The 20,273-nt window shown below is 40.4% G+C and overlaps 1 protein-coding gene and 1 pseudogene across 1 annotated transcript; both read right to left on the bottom strand.

Moving 5' to 3' along the window:
• Nucleotides 1-172: 172 nt before the first annotated feature.
• On the bottom strand, nt 173-4,942 carry LOC115745256 (annotated as a pseudogene).
• Nucleotides 4,943-9,391: 4,449 nt separating this feature from the next.
• On the bottom strand, nt 9,392-11,554 carry LOC115745216 (polygalacturonase-like). Its single transcript, XM_030680654.2, has 4 exons — nt 10,972-11,554; nt 10,058-10,347; nt 9,725-9,950; nt 9,392-9,620 (listed from the first exon to the last, which is right to left on the bottom strand). Exons 1-4 carry the CDS (start codon nt 11,446-11,448, stop codon nt 9,402-9,404), a joined length of 1,212 nt encoding a protein of 403 aa, XP_030536514.2. The 5' UTR covers nt 11,449-11,554; the 3' UTR covers nt 9,392-9,401.
• Nucleotides 11,555-20,273: the final 8,719 nt, after the last annotated feature.

The raw sequence follows: 20,273 nt of genomic DNA, 5'->3' as shown, positions 1-20,273 counted from the left end.
AGATGGAGTATTGATTTAGATGTTATGGTACTAACAGGGCGAACATAAATGACTCTGAAAAAAATGATTGCATTGTTGTCACATAAAATTGTTCCAGTTATGCGACTGTGTATCAGGGCAACATCATTCCAAGACTTCACTACAACAAAGTAGATCACACCAAACAGAGATCTCATTCTCTAGCTACTAACTCGACTTGTTTCCCAACAATGTTGCCGCTGAAGAGTCCAATCAGAACCGAAGGCCCCCGCTCGATCCCGTCGGCTACGTCTTCGATGTACGCAATCTTCGCCCCTTCGATGTAAGGCATCACAGAGTCCAGGAACTCGGGGTACTCGTCGTAGTGGTCGAAGACTGCGAATCCCCGATACTGAACTCTCTTTTAAACAATGTGCGTCACGTTGGCGATGGAATTCTCGACCCGATTGAGATTGTAATCCCAAATCATGCCGCACCCTGCTATCCTGCCATGAACTCTCATGTTGAGGAGCACCGCGTCGAGGGTCTTCCCCCCCAACGCTCTCGAAGTAGATGTCGATGCCTTGAGGGAAATACCTGGCGATGGTCCACAAGATTACACCATGAAATCTGTGGATAAGGCAATGAATTCAGACTTGGTTACAAAATGGATGGAGACTAACCTCTTCAAAGTTGCATCGAGATCAGGTTCTTCCTTATAGTTGAAAGCATCATCAAAACCAAATTTGTTCTTCAACAGATCGACCTTTTATGTTTTTGGGAAAAGAGAACACAATTAGCATGAGGTTCTATTCTAAGTATAGCAACTGAGCTCACCTCAAATCAGGTCATTTGACAAGTATCGGACATTGAGCGAAGTACCGACCTTTTCTCTACTTCCGGCGCTGCCCGCGACGTAGCACCCCATGAACTTTGCGAACTGTCCAACGAGCTGGCCCACAGCCCCGGACGCGGCCGGTATGAAGACATACTCTCCTTTCTTAGGTGAACGGACTTCATAGAAACCGGCATAAGCGGTCATTCCGGTCATGCCTAAATGAATACGCACCGACAATCACAACTAAGTAAGATTGTTCATTCAGCAAGCCTAGCGAGCTGAACATCCTACTTAGCAAGAATACCGGTGCAATAGGAAAGGGGGCATGTCGGTTTGGGCGATTTTGAAGAGGATGTCAGGATCGATAAGAATACTATACTCTTCCCATTTGGTTTCCCCCCACACTAGATCGCCTGTAACGGCCTTGGGCCCCACGTGCTTCCGCTGCGCCACTCTGCAAGATATTGTCCGCTTTGAACACACAGTCCTCACGGTTTTGTTCCTCCGAGCGTCGCCCATACAACGCTCGGAAAACACGTCTTGCAAGTCTAAGGGCACCCAAGCCTTATAAACCAAGGCAAGGCTCTCTTCCTAGGCGATGTGGGACGGGGATGTCACATAATCCCCTCTTAGCGGCACAGGCGTCCCAGCGTGCCCTCGGCGGCACCAGCGAGCGCCCGTTGCGGCCCCACATGCTGTCGGAGGTTGGCTCTGATACCAACCGTAACAGCCTTGGGCCCCACGCGCTTTCGCTGCGCCACTCTGCAAGATATTGTCCGCTTTGGACACATAGTCCTCACGGTTTTGTTCCTCCGAGCGTCGCTCATACAACGCCCGGAAAACGCGTCTTGCAAGTCTAAGGGCACCCAAGCCTTATAAACCAACCCAAGGCTCTCCTCCTAGGCGATGTGGGACGGGGATGTCACATCGCCCGCTTCGAATTCCGGGTGCCCAGAAACTAGGGGTGTCAACGGTGCGGTTCGGTCCGGTTCGGTTTTTTTTAATAACCGAACCGAACCATTATGGTCAATGGATGAACCGAACCAGATCATCACTCGAACCGAATACGTCTTGAACCAAACCGAATTTTCGGTTCGATCCTGTCCGGTTTTTCGATTTTCTTAATTGTTTTTTTCCCCTTTTTTTTTAAAAGGAATTTACCCTTTAAAACAAGAAAATAACCCTGTTTCATGTAATTGTCGCATCGATGGAACTTATTCTTCTCCCAAAAATGATGACAAACAAAATAGAATCAATTCTGACTTTACTTGGAAATCAATTAAGGATCCAAATTGCTAATTGCAATTCCGAATCTCCATCTCTGTCTCCATCTATCTACTAATATTTCCCAAAAAATATAATAATAAAGAGGCAAGAACCCCAAAGAGAAAACAATGGGCTATTACAAGTCATTTGTACATGTACAACTACAAAGTCACTTGCCCCGTTAGAATCCCATGCTCTACAATTCGGTGGATTTAGTACAAAGACCACTTAGCATGCAAAGTAATTACTGACTTAACAACAACCTCTCCAATTAAAACTGTGATAAAAAGGCAATAACTACAGCATTTTTCTATGGGTTCCGGAGGACATTGACATTTTCCGGGGAATGCATTTGCCTTTTGCGATGACTTCTCCTCCCTCTTCTCCTCCCTCACAGCATCTCCCACCTCGGCCTTGGAGCTCATGTTGCACAAAATTAGACACATTCACAAATTGGAAAAAAAGAGAAAGGAATTTGCAAACTCTGCAACAAAGTAAATGTTAAAAGCTTTGGTATTTGTTACCAAACAGGGGATATAAAGGCCAAGATTATGTTCAAGATGAAGATAGATAGATATGGATGTAGTTTTTCCACTTGCGACCTAGATAACCAATTCAATGTCTTCGATACATCAGATAGTTGGAGTGGTCTATACTTGATCTTGCTGCTTTGAGATGATGCTAGAGAGTTCTATTTTTGTACAAGAAAAGTAGAGAAGAATCAGTACAAGGATGTAGAAATCATCCAAGACCACTTCCATATCAATGATGTACCTTCTCCTAGCTGGAGTTTGCTATGAGAAAATCAAACACACGTACTTAACTAATCAACCAAAAATAGAAGACCAATCTGAACTGCATGAGTTACGTAAAAGAATATGATATGTCAACAACAAATGCTGAATCCTCTATTGATCGGAAGCTAAGCAAACAATCTCCATCGCGCAAGAGAGCATAAACACCGATAAATTATCATTCCTTTCTTATTGTTCTCTCGTATTACTATAGTTAAGACCCAAAGAGGTTCTCTACCGTAATAGAACCCTTAAAGCGAGGTGCCCCAAGACCTTTTTTTTTTCAAAAGAAAATCAACTAGAAGTAGCAAGAGAGAGATACCCATTTCACGGCATGAAATGACAAACAAAAAGCTATAGACCATAAATGTGATTATCAAGATGTGACTCACGGTGTCTTCTGTTTGGATGAGAACTTGTGTTGAAGGAGTCGAAGCAACCGGCAGCGATCCAGAGTCGGCCATTAAGCGGATAGCGAGGCAAGGAGCCAAAGCAATCGCATGCAATCTAATGGAGAGAGAAAACAATGTAGTTCAGTAAGACTAAGACGTTCACCAACCAACAATTTTTAAAATAGACCAAGGCTTTTGAGGGATGCGAGGGAAAGGTTAAACAAATCGAAATTAAATATACATAGCATAAATCAATGGAGTGATATGATCTTGGCTTCACATCAACACAAATTGAAGTAACAATTTTTTTTTAAATTGAAGTAACAATTTTTTTTTGTCATTAGACTTGTTATTAAACTTGACAGCAAGTATTTGACATCAAGGCATGAAATCGGTTTAAGAACCAAAATACGTTACTACTGCCGCCTCTTCTTTTGCTCAAAATATTGCTTTTGCTTCCATTCATAGAAAGATTTTAGAAAGAATAGGTGGTTGCCTCTTACCTTTTCCAAGCAGACTTCCTAGAGCGGAGCGGTGAACAGGATGAGATCAACGATAGCAATCCAGCAAGCACGAGCGCTAGGTTCGGACAAGTAGGAGGAGAACACCATTTAGCAGGGGGGACGAGAAGAACGGGCTATGGAGAAGCAAAGCGAAATCGAGCTTGCTCTAGATCTTGCCGTGAGGTCGACCGGACAGTCGGATGAGCTCGTCCGTTCGGATCTAGTCCTTATCTTGTGAGTTGGGCAGGTCCTTGAGGTGGATCGGGAGGGACCCAACCAAATGTTTGGCGATCTCGGAGGGTTTAAAGTGGAAAACTTTGAGGGAGAGGACGGAATCGAGGTGGCAGAAGGCGCTAGGGATTGTGAACTGTTCGTTGCGGATACGTCGGGTTGAGCCGTAATCGTTGGACTTGGTGGCGAGGCGGCAATCAAGATCGATCCAGAAGATGGCGTATGGCTTGAGGTCGCCGTTCTTCCGGTTGGCATGCTTGATGAGGTGCTCGACGTTGATGATGGTGAGGTCGAGCTCGAGGGGCTTCAATGACGGGATGCTAAAGGAGAGGCTGATTAGGGTTTCACGGGAGAGCTTTTTTTAGGGGTAAAAAAGAAGAGAGGCATTGTAAAAGCTTAAGTTAATAAAACGGGCCTTTAAGAAGATGGGACTTTTTTTAGTTCGGTTAACCGTATACCGAACCAAATCAGTCATAAGTTTCCCGAACAAAAAAACAAGAATGATTTTTTATTTCATGACCTAAACCGAAACCGTACCGAACTGAAATGCGTGAAATTTTTGGTTCGGTTCAGTTAACGGTTCGGTTTTATTTTGACACCCCTACCAGAAACCACAATTTTGGCCATCCCATACCCTGTAATAGGCTGCAATACATCCAACATCATCAGCCAAATTGTCATTAACAATGTCTGTCAATGAAGAAATCATTCTTTTCCTTCCATAATCTAAAGCTTCGGCATTTGTCGCTGAACCAAATAAGTGAAAGAAAGACTTACGGAGCCCAGTTCGTAGGAAGTGATGTATTTTCTTTGCGCGGTCGACTTCATGAGGATTCGCATGTAGGGATCGCATGACAGGTAGAGATTCTTCACCAAAACGGCTTTCGATCCCTGATGAACTTCCAGCTTCATCTCGCTCATCCTCACCTCCATGTCGTCTTCTTTCAGAATCCCGCTCATGTCGTCTTCTGTCGATCCCTGATGGAACGGGAAGACCTAGGATGTAGAAGATCATAACAAGAGGGATTCGGCAGATTTGGATTTGCAACTCCCCCCCGCCCGCCCCCCCCTTCTTTTTCCTTTCTCTCTCTCTTCCTCTCTAGTTGGTGCTCGACTCATGCCATTACAGTTCGGCCTTGAACTTTATCTTGTAGTATAATATGCATGACTATTATCTAGTTGACGTCTCTTGTCTTACTATCTCAGAAAGAAATTGGAAAATATATTGAGAAGGTCCAGATCGTCCCCACAAGAGTAATAAGCCGGTGTATTCCAGGTTTGTGGTACTATCCCTTAACGAATAAGAATGGTTACATGCCGAAATTCTCTATTGTAGCAAGTCGGAAGTACTATCATGCTAACAACACTTCGCGAAGCAATATTAATAGATCAGTTGAACTAACTTTTATCGAACGATCTTGAGTGGTAGAGATCTGTTGTAATGGTGCGTGTTTCGACTTGGTGCGAATGCAATTAATTGTGCGAGGTAAGGCAAGAACGAAGACATTAGTGGAAAGGAGGAGAAAGAGATGGCCTTGTCATTATTGATTGGCGGACCTTCCTCTACCAATTCCCAGTTTTCCACGATTTGATCAGTATGTTGCATGATACGTGGGAGATTGAGGAAACAAAGAAAAAGACATAAATTCTCTACCCGTGACTTAAAATCATTCGAGTTCATGATGCTTCCAACCTTGGAGATTCCAGCCGCCCAATCAATCATATCCTAGGATACGCCTTGTCGAGTCTCTTGTCTTGGTATCCAGGTATTGTGGATTACTTCCTTCGTAGATAAGAATTAGGATAGGTGTCAAATGGAAGTGCAGAGATACGTTGTATAATCAAATCGGGCTGACTTTTTTTATATTCTTTTTGTTAGGAGATAAACTGCTAGTAACTTGTACATTAAGAGCAGCTAATTAAAAAGTTATAAACTATGTCTTTTCTTATGTTTTCATGAGAACTATGCGAGATTTCCTCATGGCACTAATTCCGAATTAACCACGAGCAATGTTTGCATATGAAGAGTGGGCAAAGAGTCACTGTCCTCTGATGATCAACTTTGAAACCTAGCAAATAATTGTTGGAGGTGCTGCCTGTCTGTTCTGATCATTCGAAAGCAAAAAGTTATCTGTTAATTTTCAGGCCAAAGTTTTTGAACCTTTCATAACTATACTACAAGTCGTATTCATTTTTACCGTAGGTATTGATTTATGTGACACCCTTTATATATTCCAAGAGGGTTTGGGTGTTTTTTTTTATTATATAGAATCATCCTTAGTTCTGGAAGGAAATATTTTTGCGATGAAAATTAGTTGATCCAGCTACTGTGGTTGATGGAAAATGGTAAAAAGTCTGAATTTGGCAAGCCAAAATTCATTTTGAAAGAAGCAATCTAGGAAAAAAAAAAAAGGAGAAAAGATCCATCTTATTTGATTGCAGTTACTACATCCCATGCCGGGCTTTTTTCCAAATTACGATAAATATTTTTTTTTACCAAAATAGGCTAAAAAATATATATTTACTATTTGGGGTCCGATCGGCGTTTAAGCTGCCGACCGCAGCCCGCTCGGCATTCAGAGTGGCGAGCGGGAGCCTGCTCGCCCCCCCCTCTTTGCGACTGCTGCACTGTAGCGGAATTGCTGCACAGTGTAGCAGTTTGCAACCTGCCGAACGGGAGGGCCCCCCCTCCTCACAAGCATTGCAGCGCCTTCACAAGCGTTACAAAGCCTTCGGCTTTGCTTAAAGTAGAGCCGAAGGCTCTCCTCTCAGAAGTGAAGACTCTTAGAACTCTCCCTCCTCTCGCACTTTCAGAGCCCTCCCTCCTCTCGCACTCTCGGAAATTTTTTTCATTTCACTCAACTCTCGTACTCTCCCTCACTCAACTCACAAAGTTTCCCTCGGAGAATCCTCCCTCATCTCGCCTCAAAACGCCCTTGGACGCCTTCTCATTTCTGTCGTTCAATTTTTCTCGCTCTTACTGTTCATCAGCCTTATTTGCTTGTTGAAGGAGATCCCCCTCACCTCGGGTGCCTTTATTGATGTTATTATAGGTTGTTAGTGTTTTTATTTTATTGTTAATATTTTCGTCATGTTTAAATTAATTTGCGAATTTTTTATTTTGCAGAAGTTGAGACAAAAGCAAGGCCGGTCTCCTTACTCGGTGCTTTTTCTTGATAGTTTGAGCTCTTAATTAGGCGTGTGCTTACCCTTGATAGTTTGAGGTAACTTTCATTGTAATTATTTTTTGCAGTTTCGTAAGTATAGATTTATTTATTTGGTTATTATTTATACCTGAATCATCTATGTTACTTATAGTTTGTTGTTTGTGATATCATTACCAAGGTGATGGTGTCGAACAAATCTTACATATAATAAATTCACATCATTTCGTCAAGTTTGGGCAGATGTGGGGAGGATAGCTAGGGTAATGTTATACGCTCGGAATGAAGAGAGACGGTTAACAATGAGGATGCACCCGTTGGGCCACACGAGGATGACCCATCTAAGTCTGTTCAGCCAACCTGGAGGACTCATTGAGCTCTTCTAGTATGTGATATCATCCCTTATACTTTGGAGTATCATACGATAAATTTCGCTTCGGAGTTCACTATAGGGTTAGGCTAGGCGGATTTCGATGCGGGATTCGCCCGGTTTGCCGCCCTATTTTCCCAAGGGATCTACTTTTGCATTTCCCGACAATCCACAGCCGCAAACTCCAGCTACTTTTCCTGCTTCATATGAATCTGATTTCCCTCATTTTTATCCATGCCTTCCTACAGTAGGATATGTACGGTCCGGGCATGGGATATTTTCACAAGATATGCCTTCATTATTTACACATCCTACTTAGCCGGATCCTCATCCTCATCGGTACAATACTAAATCTGCGGAGCACCGGAGAGAACTTGATTACGGAATAGGAGGTCATGTCGGAAGACGACATCGTTAATAGATATAATTGCGGTTAATGATTGTTATCTATTATGAAAATTGCATGTTTTTCATATATCTCATCACTTTTTTTCATAATTATGTAAATGTTATAAAAAAAAGAAAAGGTCGTCCCGCTCGGCATTTGGAGAGCTGAGTGGGGGCCTCACTCGGTAGTGTGGGGGCCGAGCGGGGGCCCGCTCGGCTGTTCAAACTGGTAAATATATTTTTTTTAGCGTATTTTGGTAAAAAAAAATTATCGTAATTTGGAAAAAAGCCCTCCCATGACTGTGTGTCCTGTCGGAATAGCGTTTTACAGCCAACTTTTGATCTCTCGACAAAAGTTCCATAAATGTTCACTTCGAGAACGGATGCTTTTCATACCTCATTCTAAAATCACGAAGTCGAACCTGTGCACCTATAGTGAATCGGGACACCTCTCCGTCCACCGCGATCCAAGCATGCCTCTCAATCTTTAAGTCGAGAGTGTGGCGATGCAAACTGCGTGGCCATAGGAATAGCAAATGCTGTCACTTGCCGAGGAAAAGATGTGTAGTAATCATGAAAAAAAAAAAAAAATTGTCTTCCGGATCGAAATGGTCTCCACTGCGAATTTTGTTCACAAGTGTCCGAGTCTGGATCCGCTCTTATAATGCCACAAATGTGGAAAATGAGGCCAGTTCACAATTCTATTGGAAGCAACCATTGATGCTCTCTATCTTGCTTTTTCTTTTTCACTTGCTTCATTTTCAATGTTACCGTATTCCTCCGCTCTTTACTTAACCGATCCGGCCCGACCATAATGTTTTCGATCCAGCACGGCAACATCATATGGTACCACCTTCTGTCCTTGTTTCTATCGTTTTGCTAGCTAATGAAAGATCCTTCCTGGTGTTACCAACTCTCCTTGTATCTCATGCTCCGCTTTGACATTTACTAGATCATATACTGCATTTGTGCTGAGATAAAATTGCCGTGATAATCAAGATTTTCTTTCTGTCCTTTCTTTTCTCGTCTTTGGTTCTTCATTTTGTTGATTGGCTACTTTATAAATTGATAATGTAATGGACATATAACTATGGTTTTCTTTTGTACGAAAATAGAAGGATATATAAAAGCTTGGCGGAAGGTGGACTCCTGTCGAAACAAAACCAAGACACAAAATCTTATATTCAAATCATGGCTGAGAATTACATAAAACACCCAATAGATGCAAGGCCGGGCTCCATTAGTCCAGCATGGTATAATGTGAGCTACGACACGACATGCCACGGGCTCAAGCACCAAATTTTCGTGATATTTTTTCCCCTATGATAAAATTTCTTCTGGTCCTCAGTCAAATATTAGGATCCACTCAATTAAGTACGTATGACTCTCTCATTATACCAACTCTAATTAAGATTAGAGTCGCTGTCTCTCCCCTTTTTTTTTTTTTTGTGGGGGGGAGGGAGGTTGGAGGTGGCGCTGCTTTGTATTGTTGGGGCAACTACAAGCAACTGGAAGGTTGTTCCAAGCCAGAAGCTGTGCCAGCAGCATGGGCACAAGATGCTGTGGCCACTTGGTTCCGGTAAGTCAGCTTCACGTCTTGCATTCTTATTCCGGTGCACGGATACTTTGAGCTGCAGTCGAATTTCACGGCCACTGTGGTTGCCGATGTCCCGTGGATATCTTGGTACGTCACGTCGCTCACTCTAACTCCCGAAGCCTATTAATAGAGAGAAATGACAACTTGATCAATAGAACAAAATGCGGGGAACTGCCATTCTATTTCACTTCACTGACGGGAATTCGCAAGGAGGGAGGTTTTACCTGATTAGGGCAACCGGAGTCGGGGCAGTAATTCTGATCGATGATGATCGGGTTTTGGACATTGTTCATGATGGCGTGCTGGAAGAGGATGTTCTTGGCGAAGCTGTTGCTCTGCCTTGCCCACGACTTGATCCTCACTCCATTTTGCGTGCCGGTGAACGTGACCGTCTTAACCGTCACATTTTGGACGCCGTCCTCTTGTTGATCCTTGCCTAGACTCCCAATGCTGAAAACCCAACACACAGAAAAATTAATCTCCAAGTCAATAAATTATCAATACCAAATTTTGTGGGCCATAAGATATATCCATATATGAAATAACCAATTAAATACCTGATGCCGTGTCCCGGTCCGCAAGCGATGTTTTCGATCCGGAGATTGTTGCTGCCGGGGCCGATAGAGACGCAGTCGTCGCCTGTTCCGATCTTGGAGTTGAGGATGGTGACGCCGGTGGAGGCACCGACATGAATGCCGTCGGTGTTGGGGCTGGTCCCAGAGGCCGACACCTTCACGCCTTGCATCTTCACATTCTGGCAACCGTTGATGACTATGTGGAACATCTGGCTATTAAGGGAGCTGAGTCCACTCACTAATATGTTTCGGGAGTTGCTGATTAATAAGTTCTACAACCCACAAACACCAAAAAGACCAAACACTAATCAGCCACAATGTTACACGAAACACTTAACACTCTTCATATCAAATCATTATAAAAAAAAAATGCATAATCCAACTATTAATCACGGTGAAAATTTCACATGATCAGGGGCATTGGGTATCACATAGGTGTGGGTCCCATTTGAGTTTCTTAAACAAGAATGTGAACCGTTGACCTTCGGGGACATGATCAGCATAACTTTAGTATAACCAAGCAACGCGAAACTGAAACGCTGAAGGGCTTAATTACATTCCCATGATGAAAGCGAAAACCTCTTTCACGTATCATTATTAGAATAGTTTTTTCTTTGATTCTTTATTTTATGCAGTGCAATAAACACTAAAATAAGACGATCAAACCACCCCACCCCACCCAAGTACTCAACTTCTCCGAGCGAAAGGACGTAAAAACCCTGCTAATGTAACTGCTGTTTTTAATTTACCGACTCAGTTCAACAATGCCGAATGGACTCCAAAAGTCCAAATCAGTTTAAGAGGATGAATTAGGGAAATGGAGATGAAGAAGACTGCTGCGTGTGTTTCTGGTTGGGTTGTGGGTGTATATCACTCATCAGCATATGTATACGTACCGTAGCCCCGCTAGGGCAGCTCTTGCCGGAGAGCTTGCAAGCCCAGAGGCCCGTGCCTTGCCCGTCGAGGGTCCCCCCAATCACCGACACCCCCGTCACGTGCCTGAGCACAATCCAGTTCCCTGCATTCCCGTTCACTTTGTAGTCGGAAGGCGCAACGAGCGTGCCGTCGATGCGCACCGTGATGGCCGAGTTCTTGCATGGCCCGTTAAAGGAGGCGGACCGCACCAAGAACCGGCCCTGCGGCACATAGATGGTGGCAGCCCTCGTGGACCCGCACGCGGACGCCCATGCGCTCTGGAAGGCCTTGCTGGAATCCATCTTGCCATCGGGTTTTGCGCCGAGGGAGACCACGTTGTACTGAATCGAAGCTGCATTTGCCAGTGATGGCGATTCGGACAACAACATGAAGATGCTGAAGGCGAGTACCACCACCGCATGATAATTCAGACAAGCGTTGAAGATGAGTCCGGCCATTTTCTTGGGCTTTTTGAGAGAGAGAGAGAGAGAGAGAGAGAGAAGTTGAAGGGTGGGTGTTCTTGCTGTGTTGCGTTGTGGTGGTGGTGAGGCTGGAACGGCTGTGGAGTGGGGGGTACTTATAGGGGAAACTGAGTTTTGCTTGGCAGAATTGAAATTTGGAAAAAGCAAAAAGGCCAAAATGACCGGAATGCCCCTTTTACAGGGAACTTTCTGCTTGCAATGTCAATGGGCCGTTGACCGGATTATGATGGCCTATAAACAAAAAAATACTACGAATTGCAACAAAGCAAATAATGGAGGTGAGAAGTCAATGTAGAAAGAAAGGAGTGGTCCATTCTCATTCCCTCAAAAGTCACCAGCCTTCGCTTCTCTTGACCCACCAAATTTGTTTTGTTCTTCCGAATCCTTTGCTTTAATCTCTCTCTCTCTCTCTCTCTCTCTCTCTCTCTCTCTCTCTCTCTCTCTAAATGATGCTCTACCAACCATCCAATGCTTATATACATATTAATCTCACATAACTTGTATGAGTTTGCAGCTTATTTCCTGAATGATCTAGGCTGAATCTAGCTTCTCGAGCCTTCCATGTACCCAAATCCGAAATCGTAGGGAGGCGGGGGGCCACTTCAAATCTCGTAAGGCTTAATGATATAACTCAAATGCTGAGTTTGGTCATTGGGATTTTTACACATGATAGGATTAGATAAGATATGATATAAAATCCAAGGATTTTGCTATATTCTATCCATGTTCGATGACTGGCAATAATAAAATCGGATATTTTCACATTCTATTTTGTCTATTGTTAGGTATGAATGACATATTAGTATAAATGAACCTAAAAGTTGCGCAAATGAAAATGATAAGACTCTCTCATGACAATCTTGCATGCTTCATTTTTATTGCTAATTTTTTTATTTTTTTCCTTTTCTTTTTTTAATTCTTTTCTTTTTTATTTATTTTTTCCCTTCCATCATTCTCAAATAAAATTTTACTAACTAGTATATTATGCTAATATTATAAATTACTAAAATAACTAAAATATGTAATTAATATAAAAATATATATATTCAGAGTTTATATTATAAGATAGAAATAAATTCAAATACATAAATAAAATGGGAATAAATAATAATGAAATTATTTTTATTTTTTCATTATTTTGAAATTTTTATAGAAGAAATCAAATATTGTTTATATTCTAACACTATTTTAATTTTATTAGTTTGAGAAAACTGTTATTCGAAAAAAAATAACTTATGCATTAGGGTTATTAGAAATCATATCCACCTTTATCCGACCTTCTCATAGGATAGTTTTATCTAGGCTACATTCCTCTTATATCCTAGTATATTATATCATAAGCAGACACCAAACACAAGATACGATAAATTTTATCCTATCCTGAATTTTATCCCGACTACCAAACGCATCCAAAAGGTTTAGTGTATGACCTCTCATGTTATACACAAGTCGTATAAAATGAATGATTATACGGACCTAAAGGGAAAAGTGTCCAAAAAGTTTTAAACCTTTCAATTGTACCAATTCAGTCCTAAATCTTTTGCATTTGTGCCAATAAAGTTCTAAACCTTTCAATTGCGCCAGTTTAGTCGTAAACCTTTTACATTTGTACTTATTCAGTTCATCATGCCAATTTTGGATGGAAATTGTTGATGTGGACTCTAGTTATCCTACGTGACACCGCAGACACCAATGTGGACATATTTTTTTTAATAAATTCTTAAATATTTTGCTAATTTTTTGGCTCTTTTCTTTTCTTTTTCTTTTTACTTTTTTTTTTTGGACGGAGGGGCGGCGACCCTCGCAAGCACTAGGCTAGGGCCGCAACGCCCTCGGCTAGTGTTGGTTTTGGTCACCGACCCTATGTCCCAAAATAATAATAATAATAAAGTAAATAAAAAAAATAAAAAACATAAAATATTTAAAAAAATGTACACATCAGCATTTGCAAGGGCTACATAGGTTGGTGATTTCCGGTCAAAATTGGCCGGATGGACTCAATACGCACAAACGGAAAATGTTTAAAATTACATTGTCACAATTGAAAGGTTTAGGACTGACTAGCATCAATGCAAAAGATTTAGGAGTAAATCGGCACATTTGAAAGGTTTAGGACTGAATTGGCACAAATGCAAAAGGTTTATGACTCAATTGGAGTCACAATTGAAAGTTTTAGGACTGAATTGGCATCAATGCAAAAAGTTTAAGACTTTTTGAACATTTTTTCCCAATCCTAAATGTAGTATGGTTGGCCAAAGATTGTTAAGACTCTGCATAATATAGTACAAAGTGTTCTTACAAGTTTTCATTGAACCATGTTCATTATCCACATGTTGGATACATGCATTGATGGACTCAAAGTGTACATTCACTTGGAAGACTATGGCAAATTCGATGACAAGAGCACGTCGAGAGATTGCTCCAAGTAGACTCCTCTCTCTCTCTCTCTCTCTCTCTCTCTCTCTCTCTCTCTCTCTCTCTCTCATGCGATGAAGGTAGTGTTCCTTGCTTTTTCATCCATTAAGATTCACTACCTTCAAGGGGGAACAAAAAAAAGGAAAGGGCCAATCCATTTACTTGATGAACTATATTCCAAGAATTAAGGCTTGATTACGGAAGGAGCAAGGTTACTTTTGGCCTGCTATCCATGATCTACCCAAGAGAAAAAAACGACCCAATATACTCCTCATTCGACGCTAGTTTTTGAGTTGATTGAGGAGTGACGAAATGTATGTCATCTTTTTCCACGTTTTAAGGCTCACAACTTGGAATTTTGGACAGACGTTGAACGACTTTAGAATGCAAATGTTGTGTTTTTCTTTTTACATTCTTTGTAGTAAAACATAGAGAATGCAAAAGACCACATGGCCATGTTGGGTTGCTTTTGAAGGAAGAGAATGTCAATGTTCAATTAGTTGGAGTTGCAGACAAAAACAAGTCCGAAGGGAAAAGAACAAGTTAAAGACCCTTAACTTATTGGCTCCGCAAACAAAAACATTCCGCCGTTTTCCTGGCTGCTCTTATTCTCGGGTGTCCCTTCTCTCCTATTCTTCGCGTTCCTCATTCTTTTATCGAAACATGATTCATCATCGCCATTTTGTTATGTATTTTGAGTTGGAACATGTACAATTTATCTCCATTTTGCGCCAATAACTACAATGGCCATCGATTTGCAAGGGCTTTTAGATACAGTTACACAAACATGGACGGTTCTTCTATTAAAAATGTTTGGTCATGCATCCAAAGTCTCGATGAAGCGAGAGAATTGTTAGCGGCTCGGGCAAAACCAGCTTCGAGAGTTACAGGCATTCCACATCGGAGAAAATAAAAGAAATAATAAGTTAAGACATCATTTGCCTCTGTATGATGTGAAAGGGAAGGAATAAGGTGTCAGTTGTTATGCTGACTTTCCGGGTCTGTACACTACCAAACTGAAATGAAACCGAAGATTAATAAGAAAGTAGACTTGAGGCAAAATGAGAAAGGCTTGGAGGAACGTGGGGAGCGACGTGACGGGTGGAGGATAAAACGGAGGAAATATCGCTAGGCTCAGTCCCAACAAAATGGCGTGGCCCCTGCCATCCTCAGTCTTCCGTAATTTCTTTTCAATGTTTTCCTTGATTGGTTATATCTCTTTATAATGACACCATCGCTTGCTTCATCACATTTCAGATTCGATCTTTGATTGCGTGTTGTCGTCGTTCGTACATTCATTACCCCTGAAAATCATGGTCTATATCACTTCGTTCTTTGGACATTTAGTGCATCCTACTTTACCCTATTATACATGTAACACCAACATGTATCAGTTTGCTCAAGCTCATGCCAAGCGACGATGCTTACCCGCAGTTAAGTGTGCTTAGAGAGCCGGAACCGTCAGTGATTACTGAAGTCAAGTACCCCAAAGATTAACCAGCGAAGCCCAACGGCTATCGTGGAAAAGCAATGAGAGTCTTGACCAAAGCTTTGTCAAATGACAATGATTGATGCCCAACAAGATTTGGTGTGGGCAGATGGGAACACTTGACGTTCTTAAAACACAACCAGGACAGATCTCAGGCTCATTCTAAGTTTGAATAATGGCATGTGGAGCACTTACCTATCGCAGATTCCATGCATTTCAAATCTGAATAGTGTCATTATCAATATTAGATAAGGACTAGGTGTTAATAAGTTGTAAGCCCTATCAAATCGAACTAGCTACGGATCTGCCCAATCATATGTACATAAATAGATAATAGATATGTATAGCTGATGGGCCATGTTATAAGCTGCTTGTTTCTCGTTTAATACCACAATCCATGTGGAGCAACCACTGTTTGTCAACTCCAGAGAATATTATGGTGGGGTACGACCTTTTCTTCCTGTAGACTCTCTCAAGCTTCCACATGGCCGAATTCCAATGTCGACTTCTCCTTCAAGGCATCTCATCTCAGCCAATAATTTTAGCCATTAAGCAAGCTAGCATCATTTTTATAGACATATATTTTTGCCTAATTTGATTTAGTTAGTTGAAACGGATGGAGGCATTTTAACCGTAACAGTTACGTTCGGTACCCCCAACAAAAAAAAAATTAATAGTCATAAGATATTTGTTACCCATTTAACTTATTTTTCTACTTTTTTAAGTTTTGACGAAGTCATGGACTTAAATTATGACCTAGAGAATATTTCGACTCTTGTAGGAGCTGTGATTGGATATGTATGTATAGTTTGAAGATCACATCTACTTGTGTGCCATAAGTGAACCCGTAAACAGGAGCTGCCGGCGATGAGCGTTGATGAGCTTGCTTCGAGGTCCATTCCCCGCTTTTGGAATAATAATTAAATGGTGGTATGATAGCCAAAATGGAATGAATCTTTCCGAAAGGAAAAGGTTTCCCTTTGAATGCAATCAATGGGGATCTACCAATGAACAAGTTCATGCACTTGATTAACTTGCTGGGGTTGAAAAAACATTTCGGAGATGTGATTATTAATCTTCATATAAAAATGGTTGAAATGTAACAGAGTGGCAAGATTGTGGCGTCTTCAGGGATGGATTCTGTGTCTTTACACACTAGAACTAAATAGAAAAAAAAAAATTAGGGTCTAGTCAACTGCAAGAGCACACATAAGAGCCATGGATTATTGCTGCAACCGGCATCAATCCCATGTGATACCCGTCTCTCTATAATTCTTGTCTTTAATCTATCCGTAGTACGGTACTATGACCTTAACCCTAACATTAAGGCTGTTTAGGGATAAGAGGAATCATCTTTTTCGAAGTCTTGTTCAGGATGCAACAAAAATTTAGATCGTCTCCCGCCAATTTTACTGAGCTCATGAGCTGAGATCCTGGGGAAAAATCCTTGGTCCGCACATTGATAAATACAATGGTCCATTAATAACTGAAACAACTGTTGGAGAAGTGAGATTCGACAATGATTTTGGGCGTTGTTTGTTGAAGTTGTTCGATCCCAACCGAACGAATTATGCGGGATCATTCTACTGTGCATACTAAAAAGTTGCTGCATTGGCAGCACCTACTTACTTATGCGATTGAAATTGTTGTAACGAAGTCCAATTTATTTATGGAAAACATGTGCATCTTTGGACAGCAACTGACAATGTCACCAGAGTCCGAAGAAGAAGAAGAGGAGGAAGAGAGTTCTGGTTTTACGGGTTTTATGAAGCGTGGAACATGAATGCACGATGCCATGTTTCGGGGGTTCCTTGTTTCTTTTTTTTGGTCGAAAGGGGTTCCTTGTTTCAGGCAGATTGTGTTGTGAGAGAGAGAGAGAGAGAGAGAGAGAGAGAGAGAGAGAGAGAGAGAGAGAGAGAGGGAGGGAGGGAGGGAGGGGGGCATGTGATGGGCTATAACGTAATGCAAGTGGCGACCAGTTTACGCGACTGTTCCATTTGCATATTCTATGCAAAAGGAATCCGATGGATCTTCAGTTATGTAAGGCACATTTCTTAGTTTTTAGCTAAAAGTAAATGAACATGTATTTGCACACCATAGGTCTTTAATTAGGTAGGGTCAGGTTTCATATTTTGTTCTTCGTATTGCAGATTCATTACATTCTTATCTCGAGAAACTTAATTTAAGTGCGGGATTATGCCACTGGGTTGTTATGCCAGTTTTCTTTTCATTAAAAAAGTTTTAATTACGGTCATACTCCTAAGAATATTTTGTTTTCAAGAGCAACCCAAATAACCATCTTCACATTGTTTTCCACATTTATCACTTTATTTATTCTATTTTTAAGACCATTTGTATTTTTCTCCAAGTCAGGTTGAAGGAAATTTTCCATCACCTCATCTGTAGGGTTCTTTTGTGTATAAATGTTACACAAAGTTACATAATCTCTCTCTCTCTCTCTCTCTCTCTCAAGCTTCCAAATTCTAAAGATGGAAATATAATTTTTTTTTATTGCTGCAACTCTTTGGATTCTGATTCTCTTTCGCATCAAGAAACCACACTATCGTTCTTGGGAATAGGACTAACTATTGTTCTTGTGAATATTACTGTTGTTCTTGTGGCTATGTGATGGCTCCTATATATTTCGTACTACGCAAGTTTAACTTAATTCTAGTGCAAATAATTTGTTGATTTTATAGATGTGTATTACAGATGATTAGACTATGACTCCTCTCCAACTTAATTCTAGATTCATCACAATCTACATCAGCGGCATCATAACGAGACACCATATTACATCTGGCCAAAATAACAATCAAATGCCACCTTCTTTTTTAAAATAACCCTGCCAATTTTTTATGCCCAACAACTTGAATATATGGGTAAATCACCTTAAGAGTGTCATATTTGGAAAGCTTTTCAAGTGATCAATTAAATATCATAGCTTGCAAAACCCTTTCTTTTTTTTGGACAGACCGATCACTTTGTTAGGAGCACAAAACATTGAAGAAAATTAAGGTAGAAAATAGGAAAAATGACAAAAATGACCCCTGAATTTTGGCTTAATAAGCAATGTGGTCAACAAACTTTACCTCGATGTCCAACGTTGCCCATGAACTTTTAATTTGTTCAATGAGATCTCTAAACTTTTGGTATATGTTCAATTTAGAATTTGAATTATATGAAAATATTAAATGTTATCCTTCCATTGATTCAATATCATAGACAACATTAAACATTTCATATAATTCAAGAGCTATATTAAATATAAACCAAAAATCCAAGGTCCATATTGAACAAACTAAAAGTTTACAAACCATATTGCACATTGGACTAAAATTCATAGGCCATTTATATTCTATACATGCATACTATTAAAGTAAAAAAAAAAAAACGTCTCTGCTTCAATGTTACTTTTTTTTATCGGACTCCACAACTGCATCAGTATCTCACTTGGAGGCTAATCTTCAAAACCACAATAGTCTTCCCTAGTCCTTATTCATCTTTGTAACCCAAATTATCCTATTGCGGCGGCCTCCTCATCGCTACCCATTGAGGCCAACCGAGGCAATGGATACTTTTAGTTTCTTAAATGTGACAACCTTAATTAACATATCTGCTAAATTTTTCAAACCAAAAATCTTCTCCGGTGACAATGTCCCTTTATCAAATAGCTAACAAATATGATGATACTCAACTCAATGCGCTTAGACCTTGAGTGCAATATCGGGTATCTTTATGAGACATGACACTCTGATTGTCAAATAATATTTTTATCATGCCCCTTAACTATTTCCTTTAGAAAATTTTTGGACCAAATCATCTCCTTGACAGCTCCAAATACATCAATATACTTTCCTTCAGTGATTAAGAGGAACGCACACTTCGGAAGTCTAGATATCAACTGATTGCTGCACAACCTAAGGTAAAAACACAACCAGAGGTGCTCTTCCTATTATCCAAGTCACCACCAATATCTGCATCGACAAAGCCCTCTAAAATAACACTGTTTTCCATAAAACGAAGTGATATACCTGAAGTGCCTCTCAAATATCATAATAGCTAAGAGAATAAAACTAGGAGTGCCAAAAATTGTGTACAGTACTCACTTTAGTGCCAAAAGTTTCGTCCAAATCACTTCAATACCAATTTTTGAAAAACGATCACTTTAGTACCAACTCCGATTTACTTAGCCGAAAATCCAACTTGGCTTTTTTTTATTAATATTTGAAGTTGACGTGGCTCGTCGTAGGTCCAATCAACAATGAAAAAATTTAAAAGTTGAAAAAATATTTTTAAAAAATAAAAAATTATAAACTTAATTAGTTTAAAAAAAATAAAAAAAGCCGAAAATTCAACAAAAAAAAAACATGTGCAATAGAGTTCCTAAAAATTGTCACAAAAGTAAAATTAAATTCTAAAACTTGTCAAATTGATGCAATTGAGTTCTTTTGTTAACTCCATCCATTTGGACTAACCGAAAATTCTGGCGTATTTTAGTATTTTCTCTCTCCTATGTGGTAATGACGTGGTTAAGTTGACGTCATTTTGGTTCAAATTCAATTTTTAATACAAATTTTATTTAAAAAATAAAAATTAACTAAAATATTTTAACTTAGAAATTTTATTTAAAATAAATTGAAAAATAATCTTATGAACAAAAAAAGCTAAAAAATAATAAGAAGACCGGGTGGGGAGGGGGATGGAGAACCAGGCGACGAGGTTGAGGCATGACCAGCCCGGGTTTGTTGGACCTCGGCAACCCCCTCCCCACCTGCTCCCCCGCCTTCCCCAACCCCCCCTCTTTTGTAAAATAAATTTATATTTTTTGTTAATTTTTAAGCTTTTTTTCAATTTATTTTAAATAAAATTTATATTTTAAATTTTAGTTTTAGCT

Source organism: Rhodamnia argentea, chromosome 1 (genome assembly GCF_020921035.1).
Source record: "Rhodamnia argentea isolate NSW1041297 chromosome 1, ASM2092103v1, whole genome shotgun sequence".
Lineage (NCBI taxonomy): Eukaryota > Viridiplantae > Streptophyta > Magnoliopsida > Myrtales > Myrtaceae > Rhodamnia > Rhodamnia argentea.
Note: the sequence above shows the minus strand (reverse complement) of the source record. Positions and strands in the feature narration are given on the sequence as shown.

Excerpts from the sequence above, each read along its gene's own strand:
- LOC115745216 (XM_030680654.2), bottom strand. The coding sequence starts at position 11,448 with ATGGCCGGACTCATCTTCAACGCTTGTCTGAATTATCATGCGGTGGTG. Across the intron at positions 9,951-10,057 it reads GGACCGGGACACGGCATCAG|CATTGGGAGTCTAGGCAAGG; the intron begins GTATTTAATTGG and ends TTGGGTTTTCAG. Across the intron at positions 9,621-9,724 it reads ACTCCGGTTGCCCTAATCAG|GCTTCGGGAGTTAGAGTGAG; the intron begins GTAAAACCTCCC and ends CTCTATTAATAG.